The sequence below is a fragment of the Sorex araneus genome, chromosome 4 (assembly GCF_027595985.1).
Source record: "Sorex araneus isolate mSorAra2 chromosome 4, mSorAra2.pri, whole genome shotgun sequence".
NCBI lineage: Eukaryota > Metazoa > Chordata > Mammalia > Eulipotyphla > Soricidae > Sorex > Sorex araneus.
Window position 1 is genome coordinate 89,377,821 of NC_073305.1, and position 18,040 is coordinate 89,395,860.

At 42.9% G+C, this 18,040-nt stretch overlaps 1 protein-coding gene across 7 annotated transcripts in view; it reads right to left on the bottom strand.

Moving 5' to 3' along the window:
* Nucleotides 1-18,040, bottom strand: part of DST (dystonin) — a 558,535-nt gene that overhangs the window by 465,527 nt on the left and 74,968 nt on the right. For all 7 annotated transcript variants that reach the window (XM_004605867.3, XM_055134251.1, XM_055134257.1 and 4 more), the window contains exon 3: nt 6,894-7,094. In XM_004605867.3, the coding sequence (XP_004605924.2) occupies nt 6,894-7,094 (201 nt within the window). The remainder of the gene's footprint in view (nt 1-6,893; nt 7,095-18,040) is intronic.

Genomic DNA, 18,040 nt, shown 5'->3' on the forward strand with positions numbered 1-18,040 from the left:
CACAAATCATTCCCCTGACCCTGAAAGAGCCCCCCAATGTGCCATGGGGCTACACTAGCACACGACAGGGACAAATGGAGATGTTACCGGCACCCACTTGAGCAAATCGATAAACAACAGGATGACAGTGATACAGTGATACCCCACAAATTATTAAAGTCATCTAGTATTTGTCTTTTTATCTCTGACTCAGTTCAATAAAGATAATTTACGGGAGGGCAGGGGGGAGGAAGGCACACCCAGGGATGTTCAGGGCTAACTCCTTGCTCTGTTCTCAGAAATTAGTTCTGGCGGAGCTTGGGAGACCATAGGAGATGCTGGGGATTGAGCCCACGTTGGCCATATACAAAGCAAGCAACCTACCCGATGCACCATCTCTCCAGCCTAGAAAGCTACCTACTCTTAATTAGATATTCTTTCACCTCTGGGATAAAGTCTCAGAGATTCAAAATCTCAAGGAAATGTAGTCAGTTCTGTGACAGTGTGCAGAAAACTAGAGTCAGTGAAATGTAATAGGAATAGCCAGTGTGCCTGAGAGCTTGATAACTTTCAAGCTCTAAAATTTGTAATTCTCCTTACTCCACTTCCAACACCAAATACAACACTTATAACTTGAGAGTTATTACATGTTAATAGGTTCCCCTTTGTGGTTTAATCAGGTAGAAAGACTCTTGATAGTTCTCAGGTGCCACGAAAAGTGAGGTTCGATGAAATGGTAAAAAAAAGAAGGTTGGGAGTTATGATTTTCAAGATCATTTTATAAAGGTTTTGGTTGACATAATCATTTGAAAGCAGAGGGCTGTGATGAAGTTCAGTAGAAGAGTCTGCCTTGTGGGAAACCATGAATTTGATCCCTGGCTTGCACCTCAAAACACAGACAAACAGAACACACAGATCTCATGTATATCTACACCTATCATCAGTAGGACTGTAAGACACAGTGCCTAAATTTTGAAAAGAATAAAACATTTCAATTAAAAAAAAAAGGCAATGTTTAGCTTAGTTAGGGGAGGTATCAGGAATCAAACTTAGGCATCAAGTCTGCAAATGCAGGTGCTCTACCTTATCTACATCCTCAGATAAAATTACAAATAATTATAGGAAAACTGAGCATAAATCATGCATTCAGAATAAACTAGAAGGCCTGAGCTGGTGGAGGTGCTAAAATATGATGAACTCTGCGTTGCACATGACCCACTTTATCAAGAAGACAGTTCTACTGAAATCTGGCTGAAACTGCACCGTCACACTTCTGATTCATCTCCACAGTGACGTCCTGTCTCAGTTTCTTAATTCATGGGCCTCTGTTTTTCATCCAAATTACCACTGGCAACGCCTGGAGTACTTCACGTAAAGATGTTGAAATAATCCTGACTCAACATCGCTGATTTATTTATATTCCATCAACAAGCCATTATCAGAGTTACAACCTTCGTGGCAACCTGTAGTAACAACCTGGAATTACTCTTTTCTTAAATGGTTCAGCTAGAAAAGGTCTAGGCTTCAGGATCATGTGTCCAAGGATGGCGCGGGTGGCACCACCCACTGCACTGAACCTGATCCAGAAGTAGACATGAGGCCTCTGCTCCAGGGCACATCTGGCATAGAAATAGAAGGTCAGCAAGAAACCAGGAGGGTCCAAAGTCTGAAAAAGAAATCAAGTGAGACCCGGAGCTGACATCCTCCTCATGACCAGCCCTGCCGCTCGCAGTCTCCAAGTCCAGAGCTAGCAGTTGCAAATAGATGGAGAAAGCGAAACACTCCCTCCTATCCCCAAGCACATTCCCGTGTTTTTATTGCCCAATCAACAAAGTGACCTCCACTGCTCTTTCCGACCTTCTAATCTTTGCTCCTTAGCCATCAGAAGGACAGGATGAAGGTCATCCTCAAAGTCCTCATCAGCAGTGATCAGATGCTGACACAGATTGCCCTGGGTTAGGGCCAAGTTCAAGTTGAAATCACCTCATACCTACATTTCTGCAATAACAGCTTATTTCTTTCCCTACAATTCGCCCTGCTCATTCTGACTCTATAACCATACTTTGATTGAGCTACTCCTGGTTCCAGTGGATCCATGAAGCTCAGAGAATAACGAAGTGGTTGTTTGGAATATCCTATGACCCAATGCCCTATTTCCATGAAAATTTCCACTTTCAGAAAAATAATCCCTAGTATCTTTTTGGATTACTTCCTACACCTAGCATGTGCTCCCCCATTTTTTAAAATCTTATTTCTTTGTGGGCTTTTTTGGGGGGACGGGGGATGTCATACCCAGAAGTCCACCGAAGAAGCTCCTATTTTAGTGCTTGGAGTCATTCCTGGTGGTGTCTGGGGAATCAATATGGTGCCAGGGATCAAGTCTAGGACCCTGGCATGCAAGGCCCACTCTAATCCTTGAGCCATCTCCCCAACACCTGCTGTCTACCTAATTTTTATTAAAATTTTTAGCACACTTGGAGGTGCTTAGGACTTAATACTAGCTCTGCACTCAGGAATCACTCCTGGCAGGGCTCAGGGGACTACCCAGGATACCGGACATAAAACCCAGGTTGGTCATATACAAAACAAGCACCATACTGATTGTTCTATTGCTCCAGTCGCTGTCTAGCCAATTTTTTTGGTTGTTTTTTTTTTTTTTGGCCACACTCAGTGATGCTCAGGTCTTAACTCCTGGCTCTGTACATAGTAATTACTCCTTACAGTGCTTGGGGGGACTTAGGGGATGCCGGGGATCAAACCTGTGTTGGTCGAGCACAAGACAAACATTTTTTTTTTTAATTTTATTTATTTTTAATTAGAGAATCACCGTGAGGGTACAGTTACAGATTTATACACTTTTGTGCTTATATTTCCCTCATACAAAGTTCGGGAACCCATCCCTTCACCAGTGCCCATTCTCCACCACCCGTAAACCCAGCGTCCCTCCCACCCTCCCCAATCCCATCTCCCCCCCACCCCACCCTGCCACTGTGGCAAGGCATTCCCTTCTGTTCTCTCTCTCTAATTAGCTGTTGTGGTTTGCAATAAAGGTGTTCAGTGGCCGCTGTGCTCAGTCTCTAGCCCTCATTCAGCCCGCAACTCCCTTCCCCCACATGGCCTTCGACTACAATGTAGTTGGTGATCGCTTCTCTGAGTTGACCTTTCCCCGGAACGTGAGGCCAGCCTCGAAGCCATGGAGTCAACCTCCTGGTACTTATTTCTACAGTTCTTGGGTGATAGTCTCCCACTCTGTTATTCTATATACCATAGATGAGTGCAATCTTTCTATGTCTGTCTCTCTCTTTCTGACTCATTTCACTCAGCATGAAATTTTTCATGCCCATCCACTTAACTACAAAATTCTTGACCTCCTTTTTTCTAACAGCTGCATAGTATTCCATTGTATAGATGTACCAAAGTTTCCTCAACCAGTCATCCGTTCTGGGGCATTCGGGTTTTTTCCAGATTCTGGCTATTGTAAACAGTGCTGCGATGAACATACATGTGCAGATGTTGTTTCGATTGTACTTTTTTGCCTCTCTGGGATATATTCCCAGCAGTGGTATTGCTGGGTCAAATGGGAATTCAATATCTAATTTTTTGAGAATCGTCCAAATTGTTTTCCAGAAGGGCTGAACCATTCGGCATTCCCACCAGCAGTGAAGAAGGGTCCCTTTCTCCCCACATCCTCTCCAACAGCGGTTGCTTTTGTTCTTTTGGATGTGTGCTAGACACAAGACAAACATTTTACGCACCAGTGTTATCGCTCTGGTTCAACCGTAGCCAATTTTATTTTTCTTTTTGGGTCACACCCAGCGATGCACAGGGGTTACTCCTGGCTCATGCACTCAGGAATTACTCCTGGCGGTGCTCAGGGGACCATATAAGATGCTGGAAATCAAACCTAGGTTGGCCACAAGCAAGGCAAATGCCCTACCCACTATGCTATTGCTCCAGCCCCCCGTAGCCAATTTTTAAAGCCCAACTCAATCCCATTTTTCCCATGGGAAAGTTCCCTACTTGCCACCCTATTTAAGGAGTGAAAATAAGTAAAACTTTCCATTCTCTGAATTACTACAGTGTTTAACCACATGTACTAGTCACTTCATAATCTTCATTTCATATATAATTATCATCCAGTATTCAGGTGCCAGCTGCCAGGAGAACTTCAAGATCAGATAATACAGCCCCCAAAGCAAGTCTAGAGGAGGAAAGGAAGCAACTTTCTCTGCTGGGCGTTGATGCAGAGCAGGCCATGTGCCATGCCATTCCATACGTCTGCTCAGTGCTCCCTCACAACTTAATGAGACAGCAATTATTATAATCACTTTATAATTATAAAACTGCAGCTCAGATTACTCAGCAACTCAGTGGAGATTCCCAGGTGTATATTTAATTCTCCACTGCCAGCCCCTCTGCCCGTCTCTGCCATGTTCTGTCTTGGAAGACAGATCTCTGTCATTTAAACCACCAAGCTGCTCTTGCATGAAACTTCCAGTTACACCTGGTCCATTGAAGGCAGTGTTCAGGAGCCAAAGGCCAGTATATTTATTCCCCATTTCCCTTTGCCTCACTGGCTTCAGGGCATGGCTGCAGTCTCAGCCTCTCTCCTGTAAAAGGGCTTTTCTAGAGCTCTGGCTCTTCTTTCCAGAATCCAGTAAAACCACCAACTTCTATTGTTCCTTCAGTCCAGGAGTGCTAAGCACTTGTTTTACTGGGTTCAGCCAAGCACCTCAGCTCTGTCCATACTCTGTAAATAATCCTTTCCCTAAACTGTCTCTGTCAAAGTATCTTCGTATACCACTTACTTCCTGCCAGACACAAAACTTAAACCCATGCCTTGTGCATACTGCAAAGCCTGCCATGGTCACTCAGGTGACTATGTTGTCAGCAAACTGTGCAGTGTTGAGGATCAAAATGAGAATAAAAAGGTCTCATGCTGATAAGAAAGATCATAAAAGACTGTTCAAAACACATCGCTGGAACATGATCCAGTTTTAGGAGATAAATTTGAATTGACCAAAGAGTAAGGCACAGCATTCAAAGTGAAATAAACACCAAGTTAAAAGCCACTGAGGTAGAAGGAGTATGTGTTATTAACCCAGGTTAGATAAGGTCATTGCTCTCAAGAAGACACTGGTTGTTGGTGGCTTCTAAACACTGGTGATAGTCATTTACTTCTCCATCCTCATCTACATGTTGGGGGTTCAGAATATCAACAAATTTGCTAGATTTGAAAATGAGAACTAATGTGCCTATTCTCTACTCGAATGGATCGCCATCACAGAAGATAAAGACAAAAATTTAACATAAACCATTTTCCTCAATGATCTGACCATTCTGTCTCAGCTCCCTGAGCTTGCCATACCTCTTCTACCTCAGCGCTTTAATGCACTTTCTTCTCATCTGTGATGCCTATCTCTGCTTCCTACTTACCTAACGCCTAGTCTTTGGGAATTTATGTCAACTTCTGGCATGCTGCTAATTTATATCAACTTCTGCCATGTTTCTGGCCATTCAAGATGCTCAATGGCTGGAGAGACAGTATAGCGGGTAGAGAACTTGCCTTGCACATGGCTGACATGGGTTTGATCCTTGCATCATATGGGATGCCCCAAGGATTTCTAGGAGTGATTCCTGAATGCAGAGCCAGGAATAACTGAGCATCACTGGGTATGGCCCCCAAACAAAAAGTTTTTAAAAGATGCTCTTAAAACACAGATATGCATCATGTGTACATGTTTGCATAAATGACCAAAGATTCTGTCCTGAGGTTCTGAAGAGCAGATCCTAGGAAGGTAGCAGATTGCATAGATAGGTGCTTGGAGACAGGCTGCCTAGATATGAATCTAAGATCTGAATCTCTGTCCCAAACAATGAGGTAACCTTCAGAATGTTATTTAAGCCTCTGGGTCTCAGTTTCATCACCCACAAGATAAGAATAATAACAATATCCACCACATAGAGTTCTTAAGGGAATCACATAGAATAATTTCTATTATACACTAATCCTCCCAAAACTATTCAGCATTTTGATATCTGTATCCCTTATTTTCTATTTTAAAAGCCTGTTTTGAAGTGGATATATTTTCTCATTATTTTATTTTGGCCAAAGTACAGAGTGTTCTACTTAGCCTTTATTAATTAATGAAGAAGAAGAAAAAAAAATAAAGATTGTCATCTCGAAATACCTACACAATCGGCTAAAGACAAACAGGACCTTCTCTAATGGAATTAAACGTAACACTGCTGTGGGTCACTGAGTCATTCTCTTGGCCTCTCAGCAATCTTTACATGCGCTTGCCACACGGTAACCCCAATGGAAGGCAGTTCTGCTTTAACAATTCACAAGGATTTATCAAGTCAGATCTCAATGACTCCTTTAGATTAGTATGAGGAGGGCCGTGACGAGGCTCCCTGATGCAGAGCAAAACATTTTTTAATGCACAAGTCATGTAAAATGAGTAGAGTCAAAAATATTTCAGTGAAAGTCTTCAAACAGCATTTTCTAAGTGGAGGCACCATGGTTTTAAAATGCTGTTAATAACAGAACTCCAGTCATCTAACGACCAACTCCAAATCAACCACCAGTGTCACCATCCCTCTGTCAGTGACCCATGTTTCCCTCCCTCCCCTCACCCCACTCCTCATCCTGATACATACATCAGCCCCTCTCTCCAACCCCCCCACTAGACAAGCACTCAGAATTCTCTAGATTTTAAAGCAATTTGATAGGGACTGACTTTGTGCTCTGATATCTTCCTGCCTCCAAGGCACGTGGTGCAACCACATTCAGGGTTAGCACGCTAACGCTTGCCCTGGTAATAAGGGACAAACCAAATATTCACAGCTGATCTGATCTTTTTTTAAACTAAAGTATTGGGTATTTTTATACGAGACAACCCTCCACTTACAGGCCTTCTGGCTGGAGCACCTTGAACGGAGTGATAGAACTCTGGCTGGACCCGGCTGTTCTTCTTGATTCTCCGTTTCCTCACTGAAATTTCTTGCTCACTCTGCTGGTGAACTTCCACCACGGGCACTACTTCTTCCAGACGGGCAGCGGCGGCGGCTGCAGCTCTTCTCCGAATGTGCCGAGGGCTTGCTCTGAATCCCTGTGTCACAAAGAACAAACCCAGATTTGTATGGAGTGAGTTTAGGATGTCTCTGGAGTTATATGAAGAGCTCTCAAGGTCGCCGAGTTCAGTGAGATAATTTACATCCGCCCAGTGAGTCATGTAGGAGGCGCAACATGCAGGCTGTAGGTAACACTAAAGCACTTCAGTAACTCTAAATTTAATATTTTCCATCCTGGAAGGTCAGCCCACCAAATAGAGGGAGTGGGGAGAAGAGTTGGTAGGCCCTTTGCTTTATTTTTGTGAAATGTGTATATGCATAAGCAAAAACATATAAATGAATATATGGAGGGATAATGCGATGCGGAATCCCCCGAGGGGGTCTTTGTATAACTGGAGTTAATTTTTCTTAGTTTTTTTTTGCCTGGACTGGAGCGATAGCAAAGCAGGTAGGGTGTTTGCCTTGCACGCAGCCAACCCAGGTTCGATTTCTTCGTTCCTCTCGGAGAGCCAGGCAAGCTACCGAGAGTATCCCGCCCACACATCAGAGCCTGGCAAGCTCCCCTTGGTGTATTTGATATGCCAAAAACTAGTAACAACAAGTCTCACAATGGAAACGCTACTGGTGCCCACTCAGCAAATCGATGAACAACGAGAAGTCAATGTATACATACACACATATATATGTGCATATATATGTATATATACATGAGCCTGTCTGTGAAAAAGGCTATTTCCATTTAAGGAGGATGTATAAAGGGAGCAGAACTGAATGTTATTCCAGGGTATTAACCACAACTCAGTATTCCTGAGAGCAGACTCTGAAAATAAGGATGAATACCAAGCATTATCATAGGATCATAAAGTAAATACCTAGGGGCTGGAGCGATAGCACAGCAGGTAGGGTGTTTGCCTTGCACATGGCCAACCCAAGTTTGATTCCCAGCATCCCAGCAAGCACCACCAGGAGTAATTCCTGAGTGATGAGCTAGGAGTAACCCCCGTGCATCGCTGGGTGTGACCTCCCCCCAAAAAAAGCAAAAAAATAATAATAGTAAATATCTAAAAGCAAATGAAAGCTAAAACAAAAAAGGAAATAGTAAGACTATTACTATTACCTAAAAAGTAAAAATTTTAAAAATGAAAGTAAAGTGGAAGCAAAACAGTGAAACAAAGAGCAAAAAAATTTCCATTAAGAGATGTTATATACTTGGGAATGTAGAAGTAATTTTGGAAATGTCAAAGGATGACACAAAACAGTCTCTGTCTTTGTGGAGCATACAATTTACTGGGGAGGAGAAAACGGGCAGCATTCGAAAGCACGTTGGCAAGGTGTGATAAAGGGGTCAAGTGGGCAATGGTGAATTCTAAGAGCAATAGGTTGTGGAGAAGTGAGCAAATCTCAGAACGGTCTGTAATTGGCTTAGTTGAATAGGTTGCATTTGAAAAATAAACAATTTAAATTCAGACAAAGAAGATGAAACAAAAAATGAAGACATGCATAGAAGGGTGGATAATTAATGGATGGATAGAGAAAATATTTATAGGGGATTATGAATTAAAACTTGCTAATGCACTGGGATGAAGAGTATAAACTATCCACTGAGGCTGGCAGGAAGTTAAAAAGGAGGCTCTCAATGCCACCGGGATGGTTTCTTTTTTTTTTGCTTTTTGGGTCACACCCAGTGATGCTCAGGGGTTACTCCTGGCTTTGTACTCAGGAATTACTCCTGGCAGTGCTTGGGGGACCATATGGGACGGTTTCTTTGAGGTTTTGAGTCCTCTGGATATTAAAAGAAGCAAAAAACAAAAACAAAAAACAAGCCAAACATTACAGCAAAGACATAATGAGGGGGGGCAGAACAAATAGCATCGCAGGTGGGTTGCCTGTCTTGTATGCAGTAGATCTGGGTTCGATTCCTGGCACCCAATATGGTCCCCCAAGCACTGCCAAGAGTGATTCTCTGAGCCCAGAGCCAGGAGTAAACCCTGAGCACCTCAGGGTGTGGCCTCCCCTTAAAAAAACCCAAAAACTAATGTAGGTATAAAGAATGGAAAGGAAGAAATTTCCGGTTGAGATGCAGTATGGAATACCAAAGGACTAGAAATCACAGGGGTGATTTCATTGACAGACGTGAGGAAGAATCTGCAGGATGACTCTGGAGACCTGAATACTATGTTGAAGGATAAGGAGGAAGAAAAAGATAAAACTAGAGGGTGAGTCATTCCTTTAGGATCAATAAAGCACCAAGGGCAACAAAAATCGATAAAGAGAGAAAGTACAAATAGACATCAGGTTGATGCTCGGGTACTTCCTTCTCACCCCTAAACACATTAGCACATTCTCACAACTCCTCTGTGTGCGAGCTCATTTGGATCCCCTTCAACCCAAACAGCCCTCAAAGATCCCCACAGAATCCAAGATGTACAGCAACTACCAGGGAAGAGGAGAGTGGAAATAGAGCCAACCACAAGGACAAAACTGCATTCTCGAGCAGAGTTAGGTCCAGTTGCATCAGAATTAACAGCAACATGGCTGCTTTTTATTTTTTGGTTTTTTAAAATTTATTTCTATAAAGATTTTTTCAATTGAATCACTGTGAGATAGACCCTTACAAAGCTGTTCATGATTAGGTTTCAGTCATACAGTGTTCCAACACCCATCCCTCCACCAGTACGTTTCCCAGCACCAGTGACCAGTGTCCCCAGTTTCCCTCATCCCCTCCCCCCGACCCTGCCAGCCTATAGCAGGCCTATAGCAGGCATAGCAGGCCTTTCTCTCTCTCTCCTCTCTCTCTCTCTCTCTCTCTCTCTCTCTCTCTCTCTCTCTCTCTCTCTCTCTCTCTTCTCTTGGACATTGTGATTTGCAATACAGATACTGAACGGTTATCAGGAATATAACATCAGGAATATAAGGGGTTCCCAGCTTTTAACATTCACCTGCTTTTAACAATCCGTTCTTGTCCAGTGTGATCATTCCCAGCTATTATTGTCATAGTGGTCTCCTCTTTATCTTACCGAACCTCTGCCCCCCCCCCCATTTGTGGTTGTTCTCAACCACTGACAACCCTCCTAGCCCCTGTTCTCCCTGAGACATAACTGCTTTTTAAAAAGAAATAATGGTGGACACCCCAGTGAGGCAACAGGAAATATCCTGGCCTCCAGTTCCTGAAGAAGGAATAGAGCAGCCATGATCCTTTGTGGTTTCAAAGCGACAAGAGCACAGGAGTATTTCTTGCTCTTTTGAGGTGACAGGAATGGGCACTGGTCACCAAAAGAACCAAGTCAATATTGGCAGTTTAGAATCTTCAGCATCCCGTCCCCATCGTTCATAAGAAGGAAAAGGGGTAAGAAACAGAATTAATTACAGATCACCCTAGCCTGAGGAAGCACCTCTGAAATCTCAATGGTACAGCCTCCAGAGGGCTTCAGGGTTGCTAGTATGGAGAGCACACCCGAACTCCTCAAGAACACAAGCCCGTTCTCTGTCTGGATTCTCTCAGACCATGTCTTGCGACCTAATTCATCTGTGTTCTTATATCTATTATATCTATTATCTATTATATATTTTGCTTTTGGGGTCATACCCAGCATTGCACAGGGGTTACTCCTGGCTCATGCACTCAGGAATTACTCCTGGTGGTGCTCGGGGGACCATACGGGATCCTGGGAATCGAACCTGGGTGAGTGCCGTGGCAGGCAAACGCCCTACCCACTGTGCTATCAATCCAACACCCTCATCTGTGTTCTTTACTGTATCTTTTAGTAAGTTGATAAAGGTAGATAACTGATTCCTAGTTGTGAGCAGCTCCAGCAGACTGAGCAAAGAGGGAAGAGGTTATGAGGAACTGATTTGCAGCCTAAATTGTCACGGGGAAATGGGGACCTACTGCTTGCAATTGGCATTGGAAGTTGGGAGCAGAGCTGTGAAGTCTGATGTGATCTCTAGATAGAGTTAAACTGCAGGACATCCAGCAGGTGTCACAAAGGAATTTTTGGTGTGGGAGAAAGCGCCACACCTTTGATGGGAATAAAAGGTGTATTAAAGCACAGGACATGTATAGGAAATAGACAGTAGAAGGAACTGGGATTATCCTCCAACAGAAGAAGGCAGGTCTGTTCATTTTTCTTCTATACCCCTGGCACACACCTACACACACACCTACACACAAACACACACACACACGCATGCGCAACCACACACACACACACACACACACACACGCACACACACACCACTCTTTCTTAGACTCCCTTGGGGCACCATACAGGGTGCCAGAGAGCAAACCTGACTTAGTTGCATGCAAGGCAAGCACTCTACCCATTGTATTATCTCTCCAATCCCCCAGATTTCTCTTGTTTGTGGTATTTTGACTTTGTTTTGGGATTTTTTTTTTTCCTCTCACACCAGAGGACCTCAAGTCTTACTCTTGGCTCTCGACTCAGAAATCTCTCAGGGGACCATATAGGGTGCAAGGGATCGAACCTGAGTCAGCCGCATGCAAGGTAAGTGCCCGACCCATGGTACTACTTCTGTTCCCTGCCCTCCACAAGCCACAGAGAATCTCATTTTTTTTTTTTAAAACAAGTGCCTCTGGCAACTATTCTGAGGTTGGAAGATTAAAAACCTCTGCAAGTCAGAATCCATTGAACCACTAGATGGCATTATCTCCAAAGCCGCTGAATTTTGTCTTGCTCCATGGAAAGCTAAAGGAGTGCTAACGTGGGGAGCCTGTGTGCAAGTACCACAGCTAAAACATGACAACCATATCACACGCAATCCCCAGTGAGTGCCACAACTAAGTATGCAACTAACCCATCACAGCTATGACCCTTGGTCACTGCAACAACAATATTTACAACAACAAAGGGAAAGGGACAAACACTAAAAGGTTTTGATGCTTAAAACTAGTACTTATGGGAACGGAGCTATAGGACAGCAGGCAGAGCACTTGTCTTGCACACAGCCCACCCAGGTTCAATCCCCAGCATCCCATATGGTCCCCAGAGCACCACCAGGAGTAATTCCTGCCTGCAGAGCCAGGATTTACCCCTGAGCATTTCCAGGTGTGGCTCAAAACCCAAAAATCAAAGAAATAAATGAATAAATAAATAAACTTATTGGGCAGTTAGAGTAAAGAGAGGCTTCTAAAATCTCAGGGCTAGGACGAATGGAGACGTTACTGAGACCGCTCGAGAAATTCAATGATCAACGGGATGATGATGATGATGATGATTGATGATGTTTGGGCCAGTTCAAAGGGTTAGAGCACAGGCCTTGTAGGTAGGCCTGGGTTCAATCCCCAGCCCTGCGTGTTTCCCCGAGCACCCTTTGCTGGTGAAGACCAATCTAAATAAAGAAAAAAGCTGAGTTTTTGTTCTATGGGGATGTTGAGAACACATGAATTAATGTATGTAACCTAGACTGCCAAGTATGGGCATGTGTGGGCTATGCTTATTGCGCCCGTTACTTATATATTATTAATCAACTGTTAAAACTTATCCCACTGCTAGCTCATCTGCACAGATGCATGCTGACAGAGATGTAAGAATCACTGCCCAGATAACCACACCCCTGAGCATCAGGAGAGAGTTCTTTGCTCCAGAGCACTTTCTCTCTAGTGAGTCAAACTGTTGGGTCTTGTAACTTCTCTCTGCCTCAATTTCTTTATCTGTCAAATGCATGTAACAATCTCTAAGAGATACAAGAGATATTTAAATAAGATCATTCATATCAGCTACTTAGACATAGAATGTGTGTATTTACTAAATAAAATACGAAAGGGCCATGCATGGTGGCTCTCTCTGCCACCTGCGTTTGGTAGTCTCGTGCCGGTGCCCCCACCCCGGGGAGGTTAATGGCAATGGGTGGACGAAGGAAGGAAATGAGGGCCAGGCCGGTTGGTGTCAATTGCAGTTTATTCCATTCCCATCTCCATTCTCCTCTGATTCTCCTCCTGCTTCTTCCTCCCCCATGCTACTTCATTCTTCTGGCTCTGGGTTTCCCAGCCCCCTCTTACAGCCTAGTTAAATCCCAAAGCATGAGGGGCTGGGGTAATAATTACACATAGGTGTGGTCATACAATCCACAGAGGTCAAGTCTTTCCCTCAGGGGAAGCTTCTTCTAGGACAGAATCTCATTCAGCAAGACGACCCACCCAGGAGCAGAATCCCATGGGTGTGTTTCTCCTCTCCTTGTCCAGCAAACATATAGCACTGTAGCACTGTCCTCCTGTTGTTCATTGATTTGCTCGAGTGGGCACCAGTAACGTCTCCATTGTGAGACTTGTTGTTACTGTTTTTGGCATATCGAATATGCCACGGGTAGCTTGCCAGGCTCTGCTACACAGCTGGATATTTTCGGTAGCTTGCCTGGTTCTCCAAGAGAGACGGAGAAATTGAACCCAGGTGAGCCACATGCAAGGCAAACGCCCTACCCACTGTGCTATCGTTCCAGTCCTAGCAAACACAAACATTCATAATATTAATCATTTTGTATGGACACAGTAAGGAATACATTAAGCTTATAGGACTGCTCTCTTGGGGTCATCTCAATCTCAGATTACAGTGCTCAGGCCTGATCCCTAGCAGGGTCCTAATCTCGTTTACTTTTGGATCATGACAACATTTGTCCATAACCATGCTCTCAACTTATAGTTGAGTATTGTGGTGCTTTGGCCTGGCCCATTTCAATGCCAGGGTAGCTCACAGCTTGCCCTGGGTTCATTCAGTCCCTCACTGGGATCCTGTTTTTGGGGTCGCAGGAACTAAGGGCAACTGAGGCTTAAGTTGAGAAAGCAGATGCCCCAGAGTGTGTATTGTTTGGAGTCAATTAACTTCCAAGTTACAAAAGCATGACTGTCTTCCTTTATCCATACAAAAAAGGACATTGCTTTAAAGTAAATTATTCAAAAGATATAAGGAGAGAAGAAAGGCAACATTAATTTACAATACAAATACAGTGTCCTTAGAAGGATCTGACCTTACAAGTTAACAGGGTCTGATTAGGGGGAAAAAGTGATAGGCAGGTCGGGGAAGAGAGCACAGAGAAATTACAGACAAGCACACAAAGGAATGGGAGAGACTCAGGAGCACTGTGATGGGTGTAAGCCAAAAATATCTAAGCACGCTGTAGCAAGGGAGAAAGGACAAACCAATGTTATCCTACAGAATGCCCATACCCTTCGCCAGGCTGTCTTCACTGGGGCAACTCAGAAGGGGGGCAGGTGAGTTTCCCTCTCTGCCCGAACAGAGCCCAGACAGCCAAAACCTCCAGAACCCAACTGCCGCCATGCTCATGGCCACTCTCCACAGGTTCTGACAGGCCTCACCCACGAGGGAATCTGCAAAAAATCCCAGGTATGCGGGACCCTTGACTGAAATCTCCAAGCTGACTCAGAGCGGGAATGGGCCCCCAAATTTACCAGTAGCTTGGCAGTCACACCCACAACCTGGCCCTGGTGCCATATAACGGCATCAACGGCCAAGATGCAGAAATTTAGAAATAAAGCTCCTGGAAGAGAGTGCCATAGGCCTCACCCATGAGTGAATCTGCTCTATACTCTAAATTATTCTAAATTTTAGAATTCCTGGACCTCTCATGCTCTGCACCACTGATGTACCAAGAGTAGCACACATTTGATTGGGTTTAACAAGCATGTCAGTTATCTCTTATACAAGGGCTTAATGGCTCCAGGATGAAATATAGCAATCTTCACATCCTTTCCCCTCATGGTGGTAGGAAGGTGAATGGTGGTGGGTAGATGTTTGAATATGAAATGAAATGAATTATTGTGAACAACTTTATAAAAATTAAATTTAAAATGTTAAAAAAAAAATGTGTGGCCAATATTCTATTCACTGATTTCCTGGATGTTGTAGTAGCAGTTCCCATGCCAGCAGCTGAGGGTGATGACTACCTACATTATAAACAATGCAGAGTCATTATACCTGGGAATCAGATTTTTTTTTTCCCCTAAGCCATGGCATGTCCTAAGTACTATTTTTTAGAAAACTTTTAATAGGTGGAATTCTTATTTTAAAACAGTAGGTGGTGCTATAAGCTCTTATAGGCATTAGGATTTTGTGGGGCAGTGTATAAAGTTCACTTCTGTATTCATTGGATCACCCCTAGATTATCCTTTTGTGGGAGCGAGAAGGTCTGGGGGTGAAGAGAGGGGAGCGAGGAGGGACTAATCACAGTTTAGTGCTTGGGGTTGCTCTAGGTGGTGCTCAGGGGACCACATGGTGCCAGGGATTGAACCCAGCCCCCCCATGCAAACCCTGCTCTCCAGCCCCTTATAAACTGTCTTTAGCGAGTAGGCTACAGACACTAGTAACCTCTTGGCAATAGATTTGAGTCATTTTTATTCTCTCATTTTAGCATTTTTGGGATATAAACTCTCCAGATTCAAAGCTAAGTCAAGGTGATCTACCACCCACTCTTCTGGACTCTTCATTATCTGGTGCAGTTCCTGGGTAGTCACATATCCAGTGCTCCACCAGTTAAACCCTCTGTGCATGAAGGCTATTAAAATAAGGTGGTGTCAAGGTCAGTGGGTGTGCATTGGTCTAGGTGCTGCACTAAAGATGCACAGCTTTGTCTGTTTCAACTAGACCTTCAGTCTTTGGGTTTTCTTTTTTTCTTTTTTTTTTTTTTTTTTTGGTTTTGTTTGTTTTGGGACCACACCCAGCAATGCTTGGGTCTTATCTACTGGCCGTGCACTCAGGAATTATTCCTGGAGATACTCAGGGGACCATATCAGAGATGCCAGTTATCAAACCCAGGTTGGCTGTATGCAAGGCAAGTGCCCTACCTGCTATCTCTCCAGCCCCAGACCTTCAGTCTTGACTGTGTATTCTACCATTATTTAAAATAAATTCTATTTTGGTTTAAGTCAGTCAGATTCTGTTGCTTCAAAACCAAAAAATCTCAATGCATACTTTTTCTTTTGTGTTTTCAGATAGCTGAGCTATTTCCCTTGTTTGAATAGCTACTTCCCTTTAAGTTTGAATGCCATATAGCTATGTCAGTATATAGAACTGCATAAAAAGGGAAGAGATTTTTTAAATTTATTTTCATTGACTGAAATTCTGTGATTTACAATATTGTTTTTGGTGTTTTCCCATGCATATAGTTCCCACAACACCAGTGTACTCCTTCGCCCAAGAAACCCAACTCCTTCCTACCCCAAAGGAAGAGATATCATAGCAATAATTTACTGAGCATAAGCTTATGATACCCACTTCATAAGTAAGCACACTGAGACTAATCAAGGTTCAGAAATCCACGTACTGAAAGCTGAAAACTTGCTATTAGAAAAGCTCAAATTCGAACCCATGTCTAACTTTAAACATATTCCCCTACCAGAATTTTTAAAAGATTTTATTTGACATTGTATGACTGAAACCAAATCATGGACAACTTTGCAATTGTGTATCTCACAGTAATTCCATTTAAAAAATTAAAATTAAAAAAATTATTTGAGGCTCCATGGTTTACAATACTGTTTAAGTGACAGTACCAATATTGCAAATCACAAGGGCCAAAAGGAGAGAGAGAGAGAGAGAGAGAGAGAGAGAGAGAGAGAGAGAGAGAGAAAGAGAGAGAGAAAGAAGAAAGAGAACAAAAGTGCCTGCCATAGAGGCAGGTGGGGGTGGGGGATGGGGGGTGATGGGAACCGGGGGACACTGGTGCTGGAAAATGTACAATGGTGGAGGAATGGATATTGGAATACTGTATAACTGAAATCCAAACATGAACAGCTTTGTAAGGGTCTATCTCACAGTGATTCAATAAAAAAGTTAAATAAATAAATAAATAAATAAATAAATAAATAAATAAATAAATAAATGACAGGGTTTTGTGTATACAATGTCCCAATATCACACCCTATCAGGCCCTACCACTGGGAGAAGAGATTTAACAGGTAGAGTTACATAATGTGTGAATCTTTCATATATTCATAAGCCCTGGCACAAAGGAAGTGCTCAAAAAATATGTCTACTGATTAAAAGCAAAAGGTCTATATGACAGTTCAAATAAATAAGACAGAAACTTAAAAAGTTAATGCTGTCAAGTAAAACTTGTCATATAATATCAAATTACTACCAGCTAGTAGACTGATGAGACACCTGAATTAATGGAATTTTAACATATTAAATCATTGAACAGAATTGAATTGTTATTATTAGATCTAAAAATGAAGATTGATATATGACACAAATTTACCATGTGAAAATACCGTGAAGTTCAATAAGGGGACGTTTCAAGGATGTTTTAAAGAAAAACCCTCAGATTCTCTTCATTGAAACCTGGAAGTAAAGTATAGTAGCTGTTCAATCCATGATAAAATTCAGGGCGGATTGGAGGAAAGTCAAAGATTTGTGGATGGGCAGGAACCGAAGTGCTAGTATAGCGGATAGGCCGCTTGCCTTGCAGTCTGCCAACCCGTGCATGATCCCTGGCACTACATATAGTTCCTTGAGCTCACCAGGAATGCTCCCTGAATGCTGAGTCAGGAATAAGCCCTAAGCACTATTAGGTCTGCCTTCCCTTCCCCACCTCAGAGTCTTAATAAATCAACATAGCAATATCTGTGACTTTTGCCACCCCCCAAAAAATCACAGATATTTAAATATTAAACTATAATATAAAGGTATCTTTAAATACCATACTCAGTGCTACTTCACAATCACAGCAGTTAGTAATCTTTTCACAAGACCTTACTATCTCAAGCATAAAATAGAAGTATGTATACTGCTGTCAAAAAAAAGTCTTTTAATAATTTCTTTTTTTAAAATTATATTGAATCACCATGTGGAAAGTTACAAAGTTCTCAGGCTTATGTCTCAGTTATACAATATTCAAACACCCATCCCTTCACCAGTGCCCATATTCCACCACCAAAAACCCCAGTATACCTCCCTCCCCTGCCCCCCAACTGTGTAACTGATGAATTTCACTTCATTTTCTCTTTACCTTG